Source organism: Eumetopias jubatus, unplaced genomic scaffold (genome assembly GCF_037043125.1).
Source record: "Eumetopias jubatus isolate StellerSeaLion01/CBP00866 unplaced genomic scaffold, mEumJub1_p1.0 scaffold_1, whole genome shotgun sequence".
Taxonomy (NCBI): Eukaryota; Metazoa; Chordata; class Mammalia; order Carnivora; family Otariidae; genus Eumetopias; species Eumetopias jubatus.
The window spans coordinates 67,245,613-67,270,533 of NW_028274807.1; the positions used below are offsets into that span (position 1 = coordinate 67,245,613).

The window sequence follows — 24,921 nt, forward strand, 5'->3', positions numbered from 1 at the left end:
TCCCCGGGCTGGCGGCCCCCCACCCTCCATTTCCCACCTTTCCTTTTCTCCCTCTCCTCACCCCATGTGGGGAGGAAACCTTGTTAGCAGTTTCTGGTTCAGTCCTGGTCTCCAGGCTGAGAAGGTTGGTGGGGTGACTCCAGGGAGGGGGTGCGCAGCATCTGGGTCTCCCTGGGCAGCCCTGTCCAGCTGTCTGACCACCGGTGATCCCTGGGTCAGGGGCACTCGTGGCAGCAGCTCTTCCGAAGGCCTAACTGTAGCCCCCAGCACAGGAAAGGTAGTGAGACCACCTCCTGAAGGACCGCCAGTGAATCCCCTCCATCTCGCACCCCAGCAAGAGCTAGTGATGTCGCTGTGCTGGCAGTTGGCTTAGTTTTTAAAAAAATATTTTTTTATTTCAAGGCTCTTCAAGTGAGATATGTTATTATAGAAAAACTTAAAAATATATTTAAACAAAAGGAAAAGCCCTCCCTTCTTCCCTACCCAAAGATAATGTGTTGTAATATTTTGGTGAATTTCCTTCCATTACCCAGCTCTGTGTGTGGTTTTTCCCTGTGGCAGGTGTTTTAAGTCTTTACCGGTCTTGTCCCACATCCTGGTGGTTGGCAGTGTTCCCACCTTTCCTGCTTCCTGGCACCTCTTCCCTGGGCCTTCCCATTCGTTGGCTGCTCAGGGCTTGTGTGTGGCCAGGTGTAGAAGAATGAGCATGGATCCGGCCTTGCTAACTCTCCAGATGACTTTCAGAAGCCCAGGAGAGAGGAATCCAGATCTCGTGCCACACCCCCGCCCCCATGAGTGCCTGGCCAGTGGGCGCTGGGTGAGGCCAGGTGGAGACTCCGGGGTCTGAGTGTGCAGGGACTCTGGGGTAGGTGCGTTGATCATGGCAGGCATGTCCCCTTGTGCTCCCACTGGCTCCGTTCCTCATTCTTCTCTCTGCAGATTTCATGCTGCTGGGTTGGGCTTGGCACCTAGGGGTTGTATGCACGGTAGTCTGTTTTGACTGAGCCGCTTGTTTCTGCCTGTGTGTTTTTATTTCAACCAGGAGTGAACTGAGAGCAATCACAAAGTTTTCTTGACTTGCCGTGCTTATTGCATCTTATCTACGGCACGGGCACCTACCTCAGATAAGTGTCTGATTTATGTGAACTTCCCAGTCTGGAGAGCCCAGTAAATTGGAGTCGCAGGATTGGAAGGGAATAGAAACATCAGCGAATATGTCTCTAGCAGTTTGCCTTGTGACATTTGCATTACCTCTAGAACAGATGCAGTTAGCTCAGTCCCACTCAAACACCTTGGTAGAACGAGGCCTTGACTCATGTTGGGGTCACCTACTCCTGTTTGAACCATTTCTGGATTTCAGTCATAAGTGATCTCTAGGAACATTCGGGTAGTACTTACACATTTATGAAGTATCTTACTCCAGAGCATTATTTGTCTAGATGTAGCTGAGAGGTAAAGAAAGGCCTCCAAATACACTGTCTTGTAGATGTTTGAAGTGAACTTGGTTGCCTAAGCCCTAGAGCTGGTAAGTGGAGGAAATGGGGCTCAAACCCAGCTCTTCTGACTCCCAGCATGGCTCTCTTTCCCTCTCATCTGTTGTAGATAGAAGGTTCTTCCTTCCAGTGACTGAAGTTTCCTTCTCTGGAGCTTCCACTTGTTGGCATTGCTTCTCTTCTTCAGAGCCACAGAAAATAAATGTTCGTTTCTCTTCCTGATGCAGTCTGAAATATCTGAAGATAGCTGTTGTGTTGCCCACGTCTTCTCTTCTCCAGGTTAAACACCTCCATTGCCTTCAACCATTCTTCTCTCATTCCATCATTTATTCAGAAAGCGTTTACTGGGTGTGTTCTGCACGTTAGGTGCAGGAGCGATCAGAGGGAGCCCCGGTCTTCGAGGAGCCCGATGGTAAAAGGCATAAGTCAGGAATAGTGTTTGGCTTCAGACTTCTACTCAGTCCTTCTCTTTGCAGTGAGCCCTCATGCCACTGTTTTGCCCAGCTTTTATGCCCAGCTTTTCAGTCCTCTCCAGAAAGTAAACGGTTGTCTCCTGCGTGGGACAGGGGTGTTCACCTGGCTGGTAGCCTGAGGGCCAGGATCTGAGGGCCTAGCTGCTCAGGCTTTCGATATATGCCCTGTTTCCAGCCTCTGCCATGGCCCTGCTTCCAGGGGTGGTGCCTTGGGGTCCTTCAGAGACTTCACCTTTGCTCCTGGTGTGGCTGTCGGGCCCCCGGCCCCTGTATGTACCCTGCACCTCAGGTCTCTGCCCTCTGTTTTGCTAGGTCACTTTCCTAGCTTCTAAAATTGCACTGACCTCTTTTCCTCTCTTCATGTTGTCTTTCCTATTCTTTTTGCTCCTGTGGGTTCTTCTGTTTTTTAAGTCTTGTTCTGTTATTTTAGTGGTTTTAGAGGGTGTTCTCTGTGTTTAACTAGAAGTTTCTCAGGCACTTTCTATGCTTGTACTGCAGCTAAGCCGTGGCTTCTCCATTCTGTGCTCTCATAGGATGTTTAAAAGTTATTTTAACTTCTGAATAAATTCCATTCATTTAATTAAAATAATTTTTTAAAAGATATTTGAAAATTATACATTGAAAAGCCTCGCTCCCACTGGTTTCCTTCATCCTGTTCTACCTCCTACCCCCTAGAGGCAACAACATTGATTAGTTTCTTTATGCAGATGCAAGCAAATATGGATTACCGTTTTTTATCTCTCCCTCCTTTATGCAAAAATTAGTACATTGTGGCCTGTTCTGTGTGTCCCAGTGGTCTATCCACGTCAGTGCATCGAGAGCTTTTTCTGTTCTTCCTTATCTTGCTCAGCCCCCGTTGTGTGGATGCACTGCAGTTTATGTAACCATTTCCTACCAATGAACACTAGGTTGTTTCTAATCTTTGGCATGGCAGATCATCTGCGGTGAATGCTTCAAACATACATAGTTTCGCACGTGTGCATTTGTACCAGCAAGATAAGTTCCCTGAAGTGGAATTGGTGGTGTTTGGAGCCCAAGTATGGGAGCCTCGGTCTCCTGGTGTTGGTCTGGGACCATTGTCTGGCTAGTGACTAATCCCAAAGCACGATTTTGCCACCAGCGCCATCTGACATTGGATGTACATGGGCTGGAAATGGCTTGCCCTCTTCCCGCTGAAGCAGCGGGAAGTCTGCTTGGGCCCAGGGGGCCCTGCTGAGGCCACCAGCAGGGAGGGCTTCTGAAGGTGACATTGAACCCGGGCTCTCTATGGGGTGGGGGCGGCAGATCCCATTGTGTCGGCCATATTCTCTCTCATGATTCCTAGCCCTGGCTGCTGGCACTGTATACTTTTTTTCTACTGTAGGCTCTCAGAGGCAAGAAACAATGGTTGTCTTTTCACATTTGTCATCCTAAAGGATTTTTTCAGAGCGGCAGTTAAGGGGCTCTGAAAAAGGTGCTTGTGGCGGCAGAGCATCTGGGGCTCGTGTCACCGGCAGCCTTGTCCTCCGCTCTGGAGCAATAGAGGGCCCCTGCGAGCCTCCCCCTGGAGCAGCTGCAGTGTGCCGTCATCCCTGGGGAAAGCAGACTCCCGGGAGCTTAGGCAGCAGCTTCCTGAGGTTTTCAGCCAGCAGGTGGGCAGTGGGCATCTGGACTGACCTCCAGGCCCGGCTCCTCCTGATCCAGCTCTCTGCCTTGGGGAGAACTGGAGAGCTTTGTTCCTGGTCTCTAGAAAGGATTAATGACGTAGGGTAATTGCTGCCAAGGTTAGGGTGCCCCCGGCCCCACTCTTCCTCCTCATGACCCTCCTCCCACGCTGGTCAGCCTTGCAGCACCCATGTGGCAGGCCCCTTCCCCCGCCCAGATTTGGTCTTTCTCAGACACTCGGCCTCTCTTTCCTCCTAACCACTGCACATACGCCTGCCTCCCCCCCCCCCCCCCCCGCCCCCACCGCCGCCCCAGCCCTTGGGGAGCTACTAAACACAACAGTGAGCTTCGCCAAAGGTCACTCCTTGTCGGTGCTATTTATTCCTGCCGGTTTGCTGAAAGTTAGAAACAGCCTGAGACGCTGTCAAACCCCCAGATTCCTGGGAAGAAGGGGATTTCTTGAGCTGCCTGGAGAGCTGTAGCTAAAGCCACTGTTTGTGAGGAGACATTCGGCTAAGCACCTCTGGGGCTCTGCGGGGATGGTTAGGTGGGTAGGGCCAAATCGCTCACCCCCTGCTCCTCCACTGAGGGGTTTCCGGTGAGCCCCGGCAGCAGGCCACGGGAGCCATGGGGGCTCTGGCCAGGGGGCTGGATTTCATAAGGGCTGCCCCAGCCCCGGGCTTGCTCTGAGCTCTGCCTGTTTTTGGTCTTCCAGTCCGCAGCCGCCACAGCCCCAGGTCCCCGAGACTCCCTGGGCAGATGAGGGCGGCTCCGTTTATCACCTGACCGACGAAGACTTTGACCAGTTTGTGAAGGAACACTCCTCTGTCCTCGTCATGTTCCACGCCCCATGTGAGTGGAACCTTGCTCCTCCCGCCACATCCTTTCCTCCCTGAGCCTAGGGCGGGCACTGCTCTGGGACGCGAGTCCAGTGAGCACTTGCCTGTCGGACGCCTCCTCGTGCCGGGATGCCCTGGTGCCGGGCGAGGTCCCTGCCCTCACGGCGCACACAGCCCACCCTGCGTCACCATCGGGGCAGCACCCACGTTGTGCTCGGGTCACAGTGTCCCTCAGCTCAACCTGGTGGGCCTGAGCGCCTTCCTGTCAGCATGAGTCAGGAAATGCAAATGAATTTCCCAGAATTGGACTGGAAGGGCCCTTAGATACCAGCTAGAACAGTAATCACCCCTAATCTAGGTGGGGAAATTGAGGCCCCCAAGAGGGCCTGTATCTTGCCCAGCAACTGAGAGGGTACAGTGAGGCCAGGGCCAGAGCCTTACCTCCCCCAACATCTAGAATGCCTTCCTTCTGCTTCAACCTGAAAGTTTCGTAGCCTGAAGCAGCCACAGTTGGATCAGGGAAGGGAAATGTGTGAATGCTGTAAAAGGCGTCTGCAATAATGGCTGGAAGGCCTGTAGCTCAGGAATTTTCTAGGCCAGTGTCCTCCCCATTCCCATGGAGAATGGAAAATTGATTGTTGTTTGTTTCCAAGAGGGAGAAGGCTGCTCCTGGGGAGGTGAGCAAGGGGATGACAGCCCAGGGATGCAGAGTTCCTGGGAAAGGAGGGCCCACCCCCCATGGGTGAACAAGGTGGGTCCTCAGCACCCTGGGACAGGTGCATATGCGGGTGGTGGGGGGCTCTTCTCTCAGAGCTTCTTCCCAGCTCTTAAGGCCCAGTGATGGTAGGGAAGAGATTGTGAAGAAGAAAAACAGGCAAGAAATAACCGCTTTGTAGAGCAGTGCCATAACCATCCAGTCGATGGAGGTACATTGGGCGAGGAGAATGTCGTATTCATCATCGCAGGGGTAGGAGGGGTCTTTATGCTAACAGCTGTGTATCACCCTGTGGTGATACAGTGGCTCCCCGCGGGGTCAGCTCCTTTCATGTTCCCCACAGCGCCGCTAGGCCAGGATGACGAGCCCCGTTTTACAGATAAGGAGACTATCTCACAGAAATGGCCCGAATTGTTCACTGCTCCGTAAGTGCAGTACTGCTGACCCCCGGGTCTGCCGGCGCCCCCCCCCCCCCGCCCCCTGCCTCAGGGTATCACACGGGTTTGGTTAGTCAGGATCCCTCACTGCTAGGGATTTCCCCAGCCCCTTCTTTCTGAGAAGTGCCAAATTCTTGAGAGAATCCAAAGGAAAAATCTTCCTATGACCCTTCTTCTGAATTTCTAGAAAACTGACAAAACACCCCCAAAAGCTAAGTTCCAAAGAGCCTCCTGATTAAGGGCCATGATGGGCCCTTAGGAGCACTTCACCCCCAGCCCTGCCCAGGCCTTAGTGAGCGTGTCACAGTGTCCACCTGGCTGACATGTGCTCTCCCGGCGCGTCTCAGGGCTGCTTGTGGAAGCCAGATCAGCGTGAGGTCACGTTGCATGTCCAGTTGGGGTCAGCCCGCCTGCATCCCTGTCCCATTAGTGCAGGCGGGCAGTGGCTGACTGTTTACAGTTCCTCCCTGGGAACGTCGCCCCTTGCAGCCTGACACAGTGCAGAGTGGTTTGAGCAATGGTTTGTGGTTGATGCATCTCAGCGTGCAGAGTGTATATCCCCTATGATGAATCTGGTATATTATCCAAAAACAATATGTACTACATAGATTGGAATTTTTTGTCTGTGTTCTTTCTTGTAGTCTTAGGTTGTGAGCAACCCACTGTAGGAGCTGATGCTTGCAGGGTCTGGGGCCTGGAGCTTATTCGTGGTGTCCCTCCTTTTCCCTTCCCTCATCACTCCTGCTCTTCGCTCCCTGAACCAGAAGGATCTTGTTCATCACTTCCCCCCTCCCCCACCCGTGCCCCACTCTGTGGGCACAGAGTAAGGGCTTAATGGGTGAGAAACAGACCAATGAATTTGTTTAGAGCTAAGTTAGAGAAAGAGAAATAGGAACCAGATAGCAACTTTTGTTTTCCCCATCAGTCATTGTTATTAATAAATATTTTGAAAGCCACCCTGCTCCGTGCAGAGCCCTGTTGAGGGGGCTCTGATTTCAAACTTAGCAAACGGAGACATCTGAGGCTTCCGTTGGTGGGTGTCTGCTTGTGAGGAACTCTGCGTTCTCTGATGAGGTCCCTGCCAGCCGCCTGGCTGTGCGTGCGTGCATGTGTGTGTGTATGCGCACGCGCGTGCGAGTGCGTATATGTGTGGGCTTATTTCTGCTCGAATGACAGTGACAGGGATCAGGGCAAAAGCATGCAGTGAAGCTTCCTGTTAAAGCTCCCACTGAGTCATCTCTCTGTGTAGAGACTCCCTCCGTATCCAGGAGCATGGTCTGTCACCTGGGAAGTGATGGACCGCTTGTGGTTTTTGAGAGAATTCGGAACCCAGGAGAGGACAGCTGGGAGCAGAGAGCTCTTGGCTGCCTCCCTGTGCAGCTCATGCGAGAGTACTCCAGAGAACCCACAGCGCTTGTGAAACCACTTGTGTGGTGTTTGAGTGACCGGGAGAAAAGGACAAACGTCAGGAGGCCAGAGACTGGCAGCACTGTCCGAGGTTTCCCAAGTGCATAAAAGGTGAATTCTGGAAATCACAGCAGTCTGACAGGTTTCCATCCCAGACCAAACAGGGAGTGGTTTAGAAACAGACCATACTGGAGACTTAGAAAAACAAGTTGGGATCTATCGACAAAGAAGACCATAGTTTCTATGAAGGATGAAGGATCCCTGGATGTACTTTGTTTGTTTCTTGTGCAGATTAGATTACTGGGTTGATGAACTAGTGTGTCTTTGTTTTATCAAAAGCGAGTCTCCGCCTTCCTGACTGTGATGGGGGAAAAAGGGAGGGATGGGGCCAGCCTGACTGGAGCACCTTCTTGATGCTGAATGACCAGGAGTCCAGCTTGGTTCAGTCTGGAGGGTGGTACTTGTTTTTTATTCAGCAGTTTTGTTGAAACTATAAAAAACAAGGCATACTTCTAAATCTGCAAAGTTTAGAGCTGGAAAAAGGAGCTAAAATATCGAATAATTACATTTCAGGTTTCTTTAAAGATGCCAACAGACTGAAATAGTAAGGCTCAAACTGAGAAGCTGAATTTATTTTTATGACTTTCTGGTAATTAAAGAGGAATGCATGTACATTTTATAAAGGGATAATATGGGAAAATATAGAGAAGAAAATTCACATTCATGATACTGACTCCCAGAGAGAGCCACAGTCCCTCTTTACACTGTTATTTCTATGCACAGAGTATATGCTCAATGTCTGTTGCTTCCCGGGTTCTGCTGTAAAAGGCCAGGAAGAAAAAGGGTCTTCAGCTTTCCACCTGGCTGGTGCCTGCCCCGGGGTGGGTGCTCCCTGGCATATGTAGGTTCCAGAGGCAAATTACTTGGTTCTGTGCCTAGAACTTTCATCGGGCGCCTCCGGAGCTACACTCCTGGGTTCTTGGCAGGAAAGGCACCCGTGCCCCTCATTGTTGCATATCCTCCACTGTCCGGTGGTCTGCTTCTTTACCCTCTTTTCCAGCTTTCCTGCCACTTCCTTCCCACCTCAGCCTCATCACCTTCTCTCGCTTCCCCTTCACTTCTAGCTGGAGTGGATTAGAAACCTCACACAGATCCTTCTGCATCCTCTACATCTGATACCTGAGTCATCACTGAGCAAATAAGCACAGGCCCAGCACACGGTGGGCCCCTCCACGTACCTGAGCTCCAGTCCTGGCCCGTGAGCAATGGGCTCTGAGAGGAGGGTGTGCACTGCACAGGGCAAGGACAGAGCCTGGGCCTCGGTAGAGCCCTGGGAGCAGCCCTCCATCGCTCAGCACTTCCACCTTTGTCATCCATCTGGCCCCCAGTGTGGGGCCTGGCATGGGTGTGGGAGGCTGCAGCACCAGGCCCAGCTCTGTGGTCCCCCAGAGGACAAACATAGTGTCCACAAAGGGTGTGGCAGCAGGACGCGGACTCCTGCTGCTCCGTGGGGCCTTTTGTTTCTTTCTGCAGCGTCCTGAAGGAGAAAAGTCAGACTATACGTTGTCATCCTCTTGTTACCGTGTGCTTTGCTGCAAGCACACCCACCTGCTCCTCCTTCTCCATGTACCTCCGTGAGGCCAGGGGAGGACACAGTGCTGTAATAACACTGTCTGAGAGAGCATTACTCCTGTGGGGACAGCAGAAAGAACATGGGGGCTCCCAGGGAGGGTGTCCCTGAGGTGCAGCTTGTCTCTCCCATGCGCCCCTGCCCCATCCACCCCCTTTCCTTGGCAACAAGCCCAGATGTTTGCTTGCTTGCTTTTCTTTTTCTTTCTTTCTTTCTTTCTTTCTTTCTTTTCTCTTTCTTTCTTTCTTTCTTTCTTTCTTTCTTTCTTTCTTTCTTTCTTTCTTTCTTTCTTTCTCTTCCTTTCTTTCTTTTTCTTTCTTTTCTTTCTTTCTTCTTTCTTTTTAAGGTTTTATTTATTTGAGAGAGAGAGCACAAGCAGGGGAAGGGCAGAGGGAGAGGGAGAAGCCGACTCCTCACTGAACAGGGAGCCCGATGTGGGGCTCGATCCCAGGACCCCAAGATCATGACCTGAGCCGAAGGCAGGTGCTCAACTGACTGAGCCACCCAAGTGCCCCCCCAGACGTTTTCTTGGAAGTGTGTGCTGGAGGCTGCTGGGCCTGCCTTCCAGGAGCTGGGCTGTCTCTTTGGATTTGGTGGCAGATCCCTGTCAGACTCCACATTTTCTGCTTCTTAGTTTCTGCCTTATTCTCAAGTAATATGACCTTGGTGAAAATCTGGAAAGTACAGAGAAGTATAAGTGACATTGGGGAAGAAAACTAGCTATAATCCTATTATCCAAAAGCAACCATTTTTCACTTGGTCTCTAGTTTCTTTTCTGCCCCCTTGTTTTTAATTTTTTTTAATTAACATATAGGTAATTGACTTATTTTTCTGACATGTGTAGATTTGTGTAACCATCATGCCATAAAACTCCTTCGTGTTATCACTTTTATTTTTTAATTGCACAAATAAAGTAAGGATAATACTTACGTCATTTTTGTTACTGGCCATGCGAGGTTCAAGGGAGACATAAGACTGTAGTGCACACGGTGAAAGCCCGGCTCCCCACCCTGTCCCCTGACCAGAGTTGACCATTGCTACCAGTCAGTACTTCCTTCTCCTTCTGTGTTTCTACCAAAATAACAGTTTTTCTTTTTGTTTTTTTTATGTAAATAGGATCATTTCCTGTCTTTTTTTTCTGTGGGTTGCTTCTTTTCACTTACCAGTGGGTCCTGAGGATGTTATTATGTACATGTAGATGTTGGGGTATAAATCTACCTGGGATCTTTCTAACCATTGAATAGTCTTTAATAATTGAGACAGAGATTTTTAATTGTTCCCCATTGATAGACATTTGCCGCCAGCCTTTGGTTATTCAAACAATGCAGTGAACGTTTGTAAACATACGTATTTGGGAACATGTCTAAGTATTTATAACTAACTCTGGGCCACAGGATAAGTGTGTTTGAGCTTTGATAGATACTGCCAGCTTCCCTCCAGAATGGTTCCACCACCCCTGGCAGCGTGTGACAGAGCCTGCACCCCGGCGCTGTGTGACAGAGCCTGCACCCTGGCCGTGTGTGACAGGGCCTGCACCCCGGCGGTGTGTGAAAGGGCCTGCACCCCGGCCATGTGTCACAGGGCCTACTCCCCAGCCATGTGTGACAGGGCCTGCTTCCCGGCCGGGTGTGACAGAGCCTGCTCCCCAGCCGGGTGTGACAGAGCCTGCACCCCAGCGGTGTGTGACAGGGCCGGCACCCCCTGCACCCCGGTAGTGTGTGACAGAGCCTGCACCCTGGCCGTGTGTGACAGCCTGCACCCTGGCGGTGTGTGAGAGAGCCTGCACCCCGGTCGTGTGTGACAGAGCCTGCACCGTGGCGGTATGTGACAGGGCCTGCATCCTTGCCAGCTGTGGACACTGTCCGCTTCTTATGTTCCTGCCAAATTGGGCAAAAGGGCAACTTGTCCACAGCTCCCTGGCCTCCAGAGAAATCGAGTGTCCTTTCATGTGCTAGTCAGCCTTCCATATTTCTTCTGTGAACCACCTATTCATATCCTTTGCCCATTTTTCTACTGGGTTGTCCCTTTCTCCTTGAGCTGGTACTCTGTACTTATGGGTAGTAATCTTTATCTGTTTTCTGTGTTCCAGATGTTCTTTGTAGTCTGTGGCCAGGTTTAACTTTCTTTATGGTGCCTTTCATTGCACAAAAGCTTTACATTTTGTGTGGCCAAATACTAAGTAGAATATTTATGGGGACTTACTATGGATCAGGCATTCCTTCTAAGCACTTTCCATATACTAACTCATTTAATATTCCCAACAAATCTTATGAGGTAGATATCATGATTGTCCCCAGTTTACAGGTTAAGAAAGAAAGGCACCAAAAGGTCGAGAAACTGGCCAAAGGTCGCTAAGCCAAAAAGGTGGTGCCAGGATTAAAACGTGCACGCCTGAGCCTTCTGTAAGCCTGCCTATCCCCACCCCGACTTCTGGGATTCCTGCTTGCTTGGGAAATCCACCCCTTGGATATAAAACGAGTGCTCTGTATTTTGTTATAATATGTTTGTGTTTTTCATCTCATTCTTTAATTCATCTGGATTCTTCATTCCGTTGTGCCAGATGGGAGGAAAAATTTCATTTTATTTCTCTAAGGCCTTTTTTTCCATGCGTGTTTTTCCTTTTCATTTTTCTTAAGATTATCTTGTATTTTCTTATGTTATTAAAAATGCTTTTCTGTACATGGTTTTTGTGGTCACATAATATTCCATTGTATAATGGCACCATAAATTACTTAACCAGCATGATAATGTTGAAGGTTCGAGTTGTTTACCGTATTTCTGCATTATAAATCACACTGCAGAGAACAGTTTTATGCATAAATATTTGTCCACACGTCAGATTATTTCCTTAGGATAGAAGCCTGGAAGAAAAAATGTAAAAGCTTGTTATCTACATTTTCCACTAATATAAAGGAAGGAAAAAAAAAAACCACTCTCTTTTTGCACAAGAAGAGGGCCATGTGATGGATGGAGGCATCCATCAGTGTGTGAGTCTGCCCCAGAGTATCTGTGAGTGTCTCCAAGTCAGCTTTGTTGTGTAGATAGCTGGAAGCCTCGAAAGAGCCCTGAGGTCTCTGGGGGGCTCATCACAATGTTAAAATACGAGTGTTTCTGCTAGCATCTGTAGGAGCCCCACTTCCCTGACATGCCCTCAGCCATGTTCCAGGCAAGGTAGCAGGAATGTGGATAGGGAAATCCAGGCTTCTATAGAGCCTCAGCTTTAAGGGAACTTTCCAGATTAATCTTGGTCCCCTGGAAAATTCTGGCTCCAGGATCCAGGAAAGTCTCCATGGCTGGTCTGTAATAAAATCATGGGTGTAATTAAAGTTAATGTAATCCAGAGGAATTGGAAAGCTTGGGGTTGATGGGAGGCTAACATTCCCAAGGCCGGGAAAGAGTGTGCTCGAAGGGTTGACATGCAGCCTCTGTGCCAGGTCATGAAAACCAGCATATGCGCACTTACACAGATGATAAAAAACCCAACAAGGAAGTTTGGCTCTAAAACTTAATGGCCTATCAAATCACAATCAGGACACTAAAGCGCAGTGGGCTGGAGTCCTGCTCCTGCGTTATAACCTCCTTCTCTGGCTGTCCCACAGCCCATGCCGCCGGGACATCCTGAAGGCCAGGCCCAGTGTTCTGGGGCTGGGGTCAAGGCAGGCACTACCCATGACCCGCAGGTCTCCAGAATAGGTGGGTACCGGCAAAGGAGATGTTTGCTGGGCCAGACCTTTCTCCTCTTTGAGGCCTGGCCAGTCTCCTTGTCATAAACTCTCTTTACAGAAGTTTATTGCTTAGCCTTCCTATCTTGTTCAGGGAGCAGAGGGAATTGGTGCTGGAAGCAAAAGCCAAGACCGTTGTAGGGTATGAATGAGAGGCTATAGAACAACATCCATAGATGCTGGGGATTTCCAGAGACATTTTCCAGACCTTGTAAGGAGCAGGAGAAGTGTATAAATGGTGGTGGGGAGGTGAGGATGCATGCATAGTGACTGGCTTGGCTGCTAGTGATGCTAGATAGAGGTGTTTAGTCAAACTAGCAACTATTCAGGTACAAGCATGACTCTTGCCCCCAAAGAATTTAGTCCAGTTAAACCTTGTGTCCTCAGGTGTAAACCTGAACAATATACCATGAGGTTAATTCATCCAAAAAGTGTGTGGACTCTCATCCTCAGTACCAGGGATGTGATGGTGAGCTAGACAAGACAGCCAAGCCTGTAAGGAGCTTACACTCCAGTTGGGAGGGACAGGTTCAAATAAGCAGATTACGCCAACTGTTTTGAGTACGGTTGAGAAAATAAACCAGATATTGGAAGAGAGCATGCTGTGTGAGGCTCCTGTGGGTTAGATGGTCAGAGGATTTCTCTGTGGAAGTGAAGTTTGAGCTGAAGCCTGAATGATGTGAAGTGGTCAGCCATGCACAGACCTGGGGGAAAGATCGTGTTCCAGGTAACTGCACGACGTGAAGAGCCCTGAGGCAGAAACGAGCTTGGTCTGATAGAACAGAAAGAAGGCCACGGGCTGCGGAGCGGAGGACAGGTAGGAGAGTCAGATGGTGTGCGGCTGGTGGCCATGGTAGAGTTTGACTTTTAATCTACCTGTGATGGGAAGTCCTTGCAAAATTTTAACCGAGGGAGTTTGATCTGATTTATGTCTTGAAAAGATGTCCTGGCTGCTCTTAAATATCAGAAGACAGCAAAGAACAGTCACAAGGCAGTCCAAAATTAAATGCCATGGAAATGTATGAATAAGAAGTACTTTGTGAGTAGAAGAGGAGTGGCTGGCTGGGTGGGAATGAACAGACGACTCGAAGCAGGGGCCAGGGCTTGGTAGGCACCGTGTGGAGATGCCTGGTCCATCGGGGCCGTGGCTGTGGCAAGAGGAGTGAGGGCTGGTGGACAGACAGGAGAACTCTGGAGAAAAGGTGGGCTCGTGTGGACACTGATGGGGACTCCGGCCAGAAGATCCAGCTTAATCCCATCCTGGGGCCCCAGCTTTATCACTTCAGCTCCCAGAGCCACCATTTCTGGCTCTAAGGAGCTTTGTCTTGTCTGTCTCATTGGGCTGCCAAAGAAAGTGTGTGGAAGCCCAGGACAGAGGGCAAGTACTTTCTTATTTGAAGGAGAACCCTGGGAGACAGGGCTGGAAGTTCAGGAGAGAGGCGTGAGGGCAAGCTCAAGAGTCTGGACGTTTCCTGGAATACCTTCTACCTGTCCCTCCTATGTCCGTGACAGACCCTTCCTCCCAGTGAGCCACTTCTCAAGCTCAGAGTCCATCTCAGGCCCACCACTCAGAGAAGATGGCCGGTGATATGGAGTCAATTTACCACCTCAGCAGGGCAGTGGCATCAAAGGGCCAGAACCTCATAAAGGTTTGAAGGTGAATTTTCTCATCTTCGGGGCTCCTGCAATATGGACAGGGATATTTTAGAAAGAAATGGTGGTTTTCTGTCCGTGACAATGGCTGGCTTTTCTTCTCCTTCCCCCGCCCCCACTCCATCACACTCCATCCCACTGCCCACCTTGACTGTGGGCCCTGCTGGCACTGGCCTGACCGCAGCATTCATATCCTGTTTAGGGGAGAGGGTGGTCAGGGGTGCATTGCCCTGCCTCTCCTGCCTTCTTTGGAGGCCAGTTGGATCCTTGAGCCCAGATCCTTTTAGGCCTGCCCTGGTGTTCTCCCTTGTGCCTCCTGGGCTGAGTGGGTCTGACTCAGGCCACTCACTCCCTCCTCTGCAGGGCAGGCTGAATTCTTGGGTGACAGATCAGTATCAGGAGTGAGCTTCCCTTTTCTCAGCTTGTCTTCATGTAAGGTGAGCCTCCACCACCCCAGTCAGGGAAGGCCACCCTAGCATCAGGAGAATGGGGTGGTTGGCACCTTAGGACAGGTTGCAGGGAGCTGTCAGCCTGGAGGTAGGCCTGGGGGTGGGGGGGAGGGGAATCCCCTTTAAGAGTTCTAGAAACCCTTCATCTCAACCATAAGCTCCCAAAGAATGACTTATTCCTTTTATTTTAGTAAGAACCAAAAAAAGGTTCATTTTAATATATTCCATATTATGTCAGTAGAATCTTCCTGAGAATATCTCATTACATGGATCGGTGTGAAAGGGTACCCAAGCCTGGACACCTGTGGGGACAACTCTGTGCTCTTCTGCCCCACCTCTCATGGGAAAGTGAATGCCTCCGAGTCAGGCCTCGTCTGCCTTGGCTTTTAACCTGGGGTCTGTGAGCCAGTCAGGGGATTGGATCCCTATGAAGTGATACATAAATTTGGACTATATAGGCATCAGTATGGGAGAAGGGAAGAAGAAGCTTTATTAAATTCTCAAGAGTGTCAGTGACCCAAGAAGGCCCAGAGCCCCAACCTGAGCCAAGGAAGACATTCTCCCTTTTGCTGCTGTGGGTAGCTGTGGTGTGCAGGGAGCGTGGGGAGAGGCTGGTGAGGTGGACTGCGGGCTGCGTGCTTTCCATCTGGGGGATGGTTCAGTGAAGTAGAAATAGCACTGCATGCTCTGTATGCTTCAGGCACATTCTCTTAAATGGGCTTTTGTGGTTGTTCCTGAGAATCTGCAAGGCATCTTTGTTTGAAATTGTTTCTTTGGGGAAAACACATTTTCAGTTCCAAACAACCAACTTACCAAAACAAAACAAAAAACCTTTGTAACCTGATGGCTTAGAAAGTTAACAAATGGGTTGTGATAGCCCTAAATGTTTCTTTCTAGAAAGTGACATTCTTAATGTTTCAATGTCATGACAACCTTGATACCCCTATGGTTCATGGGGTCCCGAGTGGGCTCTAGTCAGACCATGAGCCCATAGGTGTCCCTCATCCTTGGGCCCATTTGAGAAGGACCAGCATGCCGGTGCAGCTGAGAATCGTAGCTGCTCCCTGGGCTGGATGCCATCAGGGACTATTCCATCCACTGATCGTCTCATGGCTCCCGAGTGCTCCGTCCAGAGGAGGGGCTCGGCAGCTCTCCGCCCTCGGATCTGGATGATCACTTATGGTTTCTACTATCAGTGTGCGTGGGGTGTGCAGCATAGCCACTGTGGAGCCCCTTGTCCCTAGAAGGGATGGGTGTGCAGGGACTGAGGAAGCTGGGGACGGGCAGGAGTGGAAGGCACATGTTTGTGCCCCAGTGCCACCTGGGGCTAAGCTCTGCGGGAAGACCTGGAGGAGACAGGCATTTTTGCCCCAGCCATGTGCTCTGATGGAAGCAGGAGAGCCCTTTCCGTGGCTCAATGGTTTCTGCAGGCTGCCGGAGGTCCCCCCTGCTGATACTGGAGTGTCTGTCTGCCTCCCTTTTTCCCAAGTCAGTTATGAGAATCGCGGTGCTGTCGGGCTGCCACACAGCAGCACCCATCACGAGAAGGCCAAGGTTTGCCCTTTCCTGCTGCTTAGCCTGCTTCCTGCCTGGAAGGGTGAACCTGGCTGTGTGGGGGGCCTGAGCCAGTCTGGACCTCCTCGCTTCACGGGCCTGGCAGCATTAGAAGCCAGGAAGTACTCGCTCCAAAAACGAAAGCCATGTACAAATGTCCTGATAGCACTTATCAAAGTACTTGTTTGCTTTTTAATGTATCACATTTTATTATTCTCAACGTTACTGCATTTGCGTGCTGGTAAGGACAGGGCAGAGCAGTCTTTATACCAAGAAAAAGACATTTGAAAATGACGAGCCAGATCCCTGTGCCCATCAGATCATACGTCCTCCCATGTGGGCACATTTGGAATGTATTCTTGCTTCTCTGAATGCTTATTCCCAATTCAAGGCGCAGACCCCCTTCTGCCCTGGCGGGGGGATGGCGGGTAGTGGCACGTTGCTGGGAAATACCTACGGACTGTGGCCGTGGCCTCAAGCCACATTGCTTAGGTTCTCAGCCCCGCTCTGTGACCTGTGGCTGTGTGTGTAGCCTTGGCCAGTCGCCCACCTTCTTGGTGCCTTAGTTTTCTCATCTGTAAAATGGAGATAACGTCAGCTTATACCTTTTGGGGCTGTCGTGAGGCTATAAAGCCCTTAGAGTAGTGCCTGGCACACAGGACACACACACACACACACACACACACACACACACACACACACACACACACACACACACACACACGTACGTTGCCAGTATTTTTTATGTAGTTACTTCATTTTTGCTTCTTGCACTCCTTCCCCCTCCCCCACTGAGTGGATTAGGGAAAAGATTTCTTTCCTCTGCACTGGTGCTTCTTTTCTCTCAGGTAGCCCTGGTGTCTGGGAATAGGGCGCAGCTGTCTTACAGAGGCAGGCGACATCACTGGAGCCTCCATGCCATGGGAGTGATTTCTCTTGATTTCTTCCCACAGGGTGTGGACACTGTAAGAAAATGAAGCCAGAGTTTGAGAATGCAGCGGAAGTCCTCCATGGAGAAGCAGACGTAAGCTTCCTTTCCTTAACCTCCCCCAACCGTTTTCCTCTAAAGACTCAAGGACATGGATCCTCATGGTGACTTTCCCCTGCAAGCTCCCGTAGGCCTGCAGTACTTCATTGTCCCCAACTACACGTCTTAGATCGGCGGGGTCCCTACCAGGGATGGAGGGGTGCAGAGAGACTCTAGGGTCGTGTTCCCACACTGTCCATGTGGCCTCTGCCAGGTCCTGGCCCTGGGGTGAAGCCCCAAAGTTCAGCATCTTTCCTCTGGGACCATGGCTATTGGGAACAGTCATCGTCTACACAACCTGATTGGTGGGGTGGATTTAAACGTCTCGTTTCAGCCCGCAAATGAGATATCATGGACATTCCAGTGGATACATCCTGGGGATATATCTGAGCCCAGGGGCCAGCCACCCCCAGTGAAAGGCTGGCAGGTCCTGTGTGGGTTGGGGGCTGATGTCTGGGCTCCTCTTCTGCCAGCACCGCGTCTGAGGCTGTCATGCATGGTTGGCCTCTCCCCCATCCCAGAGCTCTGGTGTCCTTGCAGCTGTCGATGCCACTGTGAACAAGGCCTTGGCAGAGAGATTCCACATCTCCGAGTTTCCTACATTGAAGTATTTTAAGAACGGAGAGAAATCCGCAGTGCCTGCGCTCAGAACAAAGAAGAACTTTATTGAGTGGATGCGAAAGTAAGTGTGGTTGTCTCAGCACATCCTGACTCCTGGCTGCCCACCCCCGGAGCTGGCCTGGAGGACACAGAGGACCGCTTAGGGGCTGCTGACCTTGGCTCAGGGCCACGGGAGCCGAGGCGGACTTGACTTCCCCAATTCTAGAGCCACCTCTGGTGTGCTGGCCACATGTCCCCATCCAGCACGTCACTGGCAGCCTCCCTGGATGCAGCTTCACTGGCAGCAGCGGGTGGGTATCGAGGTGCTTGTTTAAAGTGCAGATTCTGGGCCTGGATGCAGGTAGTGAGTGAGCACCGAGGATCTGTGTCCCTTCTGCGTGTCGTCCCTGCTCCTGAGTGCCTGAAAAGCACTTAGGGTAAAAGCATGGGTTTTGGAGTCTGAGAACCCTGCACTCAGATGGTGACCCTGGGCCATTTACTTGACCCCACTACGCCCCAGTTTCCCATCTGGAAAATGGAGACAGCACTTTCCCAAAGGCTTGTCTAGAGAATTAAATTAGACTGCTGTGCTTAGCACGGTGTGTAGCGTGGCAGTACTCAGAGAGAGGAAGCTGTTTTTATTGTTGACATCAGCTGTTATGTGGGGCTGTAATTGACAGCATCGACGCATAAGTGGTGATACCTTCCCAGGCTTTGCCAGTTGCTTTTTTATCTGCTGCCCATTTCACGCGCAGTTCCTATGAGGTCAGAGGTTTTTGTTTCTGTTTTTTTTTTAAGATTTATTTATTTGAGAGAGAGAGTGTCCGTGAGTGGGGGGAGGGGCAGAGGGAGAGAATCTCAAGCAGACTCCCTGCTGAGCGCAGAGCCTGACATGATGTGGGGCTCGACTGCACTCGAGATGACGACCTGAGCTGAAACCAAGAGTCAGAAACTCAACCAACTGAGCCTTGCAGGCGCCTCCAGGTCAGAGTTTTTATTCTGTTTCCTTGACGAAGGAACTGAAGCTCAGAGAGATTGCCTAGACACAAACAGTAGCTCTTTTGGGAGCTTGGAAAGAATCCTCAGGCAGAGCATGAACGGCAGATAGCTCCGAGATGGAGGACCTTGTCACCCAGGAGCAGGGTGAGCAGTGTCGGGTGAGGCCGGTGGCGTTTCCAGGCTTGTGCACAAGTGCGGTGCTGTGGGTGACTGAGACACGCTCGCCAGCAGGCTGGCCTGCGGAGGCAGGGGCCTGGGCAGAGGAGCTTCTGTCCCTGTGGCAAGATTATAGCTGATACCTGGAGGGCTGTCCTGCCCTAAAAGGGGCTCGAGTCTTCCACACCTTCACAAAATGGCTTCCTGATAGGCTCCTCAGAGGGAATCAGAATATCTTCATGGATGGTTCAGATTTGTTCATGTTTAAACTCAGCTTTTGAATTACATTTTAGAAAGGATGCGAAGTGACTTTTTCCTGAGTGCTCCTCTGGGTGAGGGTGGAAGTGCTTGCCTTTACGCAAGCCTCTCCTTATGACTGTCTCCCTTCCCCGCCACCGCAGCCCTGAGGCCCCGCCACCCCCGGAGCCCACCTGGGAAGAACAGCAGACCAGCGTGTTGCACCTGGCAGGGGACAACTTCCGGGAGACCCTGAAGAAGAAGAAGCACACCTTGGTCATGTTCTATGCCCCTTGTAAGTAGGTGGGTGTGAGGCAGAGGGGCGGGCCAGACCAAACCAAGAAGATCCTCCCCAGGGGCCAGGGCAACCACAGGTGGACTCTGGGCTCCTCTGTACTGTGAACAGGGCTCCCCAGTCTCATTCCAGGCTGAGGCCCGTCAAAATCCAGGACCTCCTTCTGTCAGCTCTGTCAGGGTCTCTCCCTCTTTCTGAGGAGCCTTTCTCACATCAGTCCTAAAGTCCTCTGCTTCTGTTTGTGGCAGGAACCTGCCATGAAATTATTCGGTCTCCTCCTGTCCCCTGGAATCTTCTAGGCTGCCTGCCTCTCACCTGCCGCTTCCTTCCACCCCTTGGCTCCCTCCATCTCACCGGGCACTGACTTCACCTTCAAACCTTGGAATTTAGCTGACCCATCTTGGCCTCTGCTTTTCTTATCTTCCTGAGCATCCCCAGCCCAGCCCTCTCCCTGACCTCCCTGACCTCCCCATGTGGCTTTGACGCCATCGGGTTTGAGGCTGTGGGAAAAGCACACCACATTGTTCTGAGCTAGCTTCCCCTCGATCCCCATTTTTCATGAGTTTAAGTTGAGGAAGTGACACGAGTGTTTGTGACCTTCGGATTTTGTGCGTTCCACACAAAGTGAAGTTCATTGATACTTGAAGGGAAGGCTCTTGAATTTCCCGCTCTTCTGTTGCCCTTGTCTCTCTCCCCCAGGTTACAGCTCAGCTTAATGGAGTGGGGATAATAAAGCTTCGTGCCACAGAGAAGCCAGGCAACTCAATCTAGTCATAAACCCGCTTGCTTGTAGCCAGCCCTCCTGTTGGCTCTCCTCCTGCCCCACTTTTCACGTGTCAATAGTCTGTAATGTCTCTTCTCCCTCTCACTTTCTGGGAGGGGTTGCCTCCCGCCTGCTTTTCCCAGCCTCAGACCTCCGCCCTCAGGCAGCCCATGTGTCCCTCTCTTTTTGCCTTTCCTTCTGCAAGTGGGAGTGGGACTTGGGCTCTTTCTTGCTGAGCTTCTCGCTGTCCTCATCTGTCCTTAGGACATGCCTGGAAGGCTGAGTAGATTTTAAGAGGTTGTCTTCCATCTGGGCAGAAGGGGGTATGTAGGACCGAGAGCAGAGGGTGTGTGACTTACCTGAGGCCTTAGAGCAATGTATGACAGAGGCCTCTCTGCAGCCTGGGCTGGTTTTCTTTCTGTCAACAGACGTCATTCAGAGAGGAGCAGCTTTCTCAGCAGCAATGAAAGCCTGGCCACAGAAGTCAGGGTCCTTGACTGGCTGCTGGGTGGACTTTAGTACATCCAGACTAAATACTTTGCCCCAGAAATGCTCCCTTCTTTCCCCCAGACCTCTGGGGTCAGGACTCCTACCCCCTGGGCTGCTAAGGACCCCCCTCACAGAACCACTGTGTGCTGGGTGGTATCTGGGGCCCAGGATACAAGGGAAGGAGGCATGGTCCCTGCTTGGCCTCAAGGGCCTCATAGTCTACTCTGGCAAGAAGCAGCTCGAGACAGCCCATTCAGGGCCGCTCCACTGAGCGACTCAGCTTCTGTCAAAGGGCCTGGCACCTAGAATTTCCCTTTTCCTCTACTGCATGTTCCTGTCCCTGAACTCAGCTCCAGATTCCCAAGACATGCTCATCAGGGAGGTGGATCTTTCCAAAGACAAGTCTTTTAAAATTTTTCAATTATAAAAGTAACATATATTTTTATTTATAATATATATGGTATATATCTTTTTATGTTTATTTACCCATAAAGAACCTAATACTACAGGAAGGTCGTACCCTGATAAAGGTAGGTATAAAGTAAAAGCAAAAGCCAACCCCCATTGCGTTCCCCAATCTCTACTCCCTCCCACCTCCTGCCTCCCCACCCCACTTCCCACCATGTCCCTTAACTTCCCAGCCCCCCCAGCCCCCACCTCCCCCCACCTCCAGCTTCCCCAGTTCCTACACAGATCTTCCTCCAGCTATTTCATTGTCCTCTCCTGTTCCACGCCCCCCCGCTTTGCTCTCAGTGGTCTGGTTCCAGTGACTGCCCTTCGTAGGCCGGCTTGCTGAGTCTCTAGCATTGGGATTTTCTGTCCTGTTCTCGGTCTTTGTTTCTGACTCCCCACTCTGGGAAGCTTCTTTGGTTTCCTGCTTCACAAAGGTGGTGCCTTTTTAAAGAGCCCAAATTAAAAAATCATGCCTCTTCTGGCCCACCTGACACCCCTTGAAAACATCTTCATGCCCTTTCTAAAACAATCTCCCCTCCAGTTATTCATCTGCCTTGCTCTTTCTTTTGGATCATGATAAAATTAGATGCACAGAAGGTGATTAATCTGAGACCTAGATACTTTAAATTGATGGTAATAGGAATTTGCACTAGGCTGACAGTTGCCTTTATACTTTCAGTAAGCAGAGAGCTTAAAAGGAAAAATTAATAGTGATACCAGATTTGGGGGGAGGGGATAACTTATTTCCAGCCGGCCTAACGCTAGTGGGCATCCAAGTGCCACTCAGGAGGGACCTCTAGGTGCCGCAGGGATGGTGCTCTGACAAGCCTTGTCAGCCAGCACATTGTGCCCTCTAAATATTTTGGAATGTATAAACCGTCATTCCTATAGAGTGTAACATTTTCATGAATTTGAGCTATTCTTCCCTCTCCTGGGTCAAATTAGTAGAGTGTTTTTATAATTGCCATTGAGGCAGTTAAAAAAAATCATCTTAGTATCTGCCACAAGTGAGGCTGTGCTAGGCACTCTGTGGCATTCTGTTCTGATAGGACCCATAACCAGCCCAGCTGTCCTCTCTGCACCTGCAGTGGGTGTGGGGAGAATCCCTTGACTGCCCCTCCCCATCACTGTCCACACCGTTCCGGGACCAGCTGGCTACTCTGCCAGCCGCGCATCTCAGGAACTGGCTCAAGTGCTCAATTCACATTAAAGTTGTAGGCTAGCCTTAATTTGGTTTCACACAACTCTTTGAAATGCCAGTCATTATTATCTTATTTTAAAAAGAGAGAAAGCAGATGAGCAAAACCCATTTCTGGTCCCCACCTAGGCTGGCCCGACCATTGGCCAGCTCTCCCCATGGGGCATTTGGCCTCTCCCACCTGTGTTTTGGTCAGAATTAATTACCAGTGTCAGGGAATTCCTCCCTCAAAGCAATTCTGTTCTCCTGGCAGTTGTGTTCAGCGTCTGGGGAATGGTTGGAAGAAGGGGGCTTGGGTTTGGATCAGCTAATGCTGAGGAAGGGGCCAAGAAAGGGGGTCTGTCACATCAGGTGACAGTAGCACCACTGTCACACACAGGGCCTCTGGAGTTAGGGGTCCTTGTCCATTGTGATAGGTTTGTTCCCTCAGTTCCAGGAGCCCAGGCCCTGAGAAGCGTCGGGGACTTGCTGTAGCTGATCCTCCTCTCAGCCTGACCTTGCACCTCCCGTCCCTGAATCCAAGGTTCAGGTTGATTGTAGAGCTGCAGGTAGAAGGATAGCATGAGGACCAGGAGCTGGGTTTGGCCACTTGGTCTGGGGTGGGGATTTGCTGGGAACGGAGAATTTAGCAGCAGGACATGAGCAGTGGGGGCCCAGGTGGCATGGTTCCTCCTCCCTCCACCTTTCCCAGGCCCATTCTCTCAGGCGTGAAATGGACAGTGGGTACCGCTGTCCCTAGGGAAGGAGAAGGGGACTTTGTAACCTGCTCAGAGAGTCCTGCGCACACATCCTCCTTTTCCAAACCTGAAGGTCCCCTCTCTATCCCAGCTCCGAGGGCAGCCCTCTGTGGAAGGAGCTTGCAGAACAAGACCCCAGCAACCGTCTCCTCCACCCCCAGCCTCTTTGGCCAGGTGTATGATGGGAGGATGTGGGGTGGGAGGTCCCGGGCAAGAGCAGACCTGATGTTTGCACAGGAACCTCTACAAAGTCCTTGTGCTGACAGCAGGCACACGGGGCAGTGTTTGAGTGGCAGGGTTGACACGTGGACCCTGACAGTCTGGCGTGCAAGGGGTGGGAGTCAGATGAACCCCCACAGTCTGTTGGGTGGAGGGAAGCTCCTGGAAAGGCTTCTCTGTCAGTGCCAGGGAGGGCCCCTGGCTCTGCAGCCTCCCCTGCATGAGCAACATTCGGTCCTTCCCCTCTCCTGCAGGGTGCCCGCACTGTAAGAAGGTCATCCCACACTTTACCGCCACCGCCGACATCTTCAAAGATGACCGAAAGGTAAGGATACCCTTCTTCATCTCTTGTCCTGCCTCTGACTTTGCTCTGCCCCCAGTTCTCTACCTCCCTCCCTTCCATTCAGGTCCCCTTGCTGGATAGACTCTGCTGAGGTCAGGGAATTCCTGGGAACCAGGACATTCTTTTCATAAGGCAGGACAGGGCAGGCTGAATTTCTGCTGTAAAATCAGCTAAAAGGGATACAGTGCACTGTTACAGCCTTTCCTGGGAAGAGGGGTTTGGTAAAGGGGTCATCTATTTATTTTTAGCGTTTGAATCTTTTTGCGGTAGGATTTGTAGTCATGCATTACTTATATAATTGAAAATACAAATAAAGAATATCCAACAAAAGTCAACCAGAGGCAGCCAAGGTGGAGGAGAACAAGGCTGTCCTGCAGAGCCTCATCCCGCCGAAGTAAAAAGCTCCTGCTGATGAAGCATAAAGTTAACAAGCTAGAACTACAGATTGGATTAAAGTGTGGGGAGAAGGCACCCCCAGGCACCTCCCTAGGCAGCTCCACCAGCCAGGGCAGCGCGGGCTGCTGCCAGGTGAGGGCAATGTGTGGCTCCCGGGCCGAGGTGTGGTGTGGCAAGGGCAGACCCTGGAGCTCAGGCCCGGTGCAGTTTGAATGCTGCTGAGCTGCGTGGCTTGGAGAAGTCCTACCGACTCTCCAGGCCTTGAGTTCTCTTCTCGCCAAGGTTGGGGTCCTACTCTAGATGATCGTGAAGACTCTTCCCAGCCTGGGACTCTGTTGTAGGAATGTGTCCCCCAACAGGCCTCAGAAGCATGCTCATACACACCCAGACCCAAAGTTGCACGCATGTGCACTGGGTGAGATGTTTAGGTGCAGCTGGGGCAGGCTGGACACACATGCCAGGAGGCGCTGGAGTTGGCCCTGGGGGGTTCGCGGTGATGGCATGTGAGCGCTGTACAGGGACAGCAGGTCAGAGGGAGCCAGGCTGGAGCATGGGCACATGTCTGGGGAGGGGGATAAACTCGGGACTCAGACCCCAGGACCCTTCCCTGGACTCAGGATGTCCCGTTGTCACCCCACAGTCTCTGTGCCCCTGAGGCTCCCTTCACTCCACCAGGACGGAGTATAAGGACCAGAAACCTTTTCTCCTTTGCCTGCCCCTTGGCCTGTATGGAGAGGGGCATGGCAAGAAGGGGCTGCCTGTCTTCCAGCTCCCTCCCCACCCACCGCCCTCTGCCACCCAGGGCCAGTGCACATGCAGGAGCTCTGGGGAGGTTCGGCCAGTCCCCTAGGACTCCCTCACAATCTGGGTGTTGCTTGGTGTGGGGAAGCCTTTCCTCCCTGTAGCCAGCACGGGACTGGCAGGCATTCCACATTGACTCCCATCACCCCATCCCATGAGACGGGAGAGTGGCTGAGGCGTGGGGTCTCCCTG

General features: G+C 51.3%; 1 protein-coding gene across 1 annotated transcript in view; it reads left to right on the forward strand.

The window, feature by feature from the left end:
* The window catches only part of PDIA5 (protein disulfide isomerase family A member 5), a 90,337-nt gene that overhangs the window by 59,908 nt on the left and 5,508 nt on the right, over nt 1–24,921 (forward strand). The window contains exons 11-15 of the mRNA XM_028091322.2: nt 4,326–4,462; nt 16,970–17,040; nt 17,565–17,725; nt 19,200–19,330; nt 23,444–23,514. Coding sequence (XP_027947123.1) covers nt 4,326–4,462; nt 16,970–17,040; nt 17,565–17,725; nt 19,200–19,330; nt 23,444–23,514 — 571 coding nt within the window. The remainder of the gene's footprint in view (nt 1–4,325; nt 4,463–16,969; nt 17,041–17,564; nt 17,726–19,199; nt 19,331–23,443; nt 23,515–24,921) is intronic.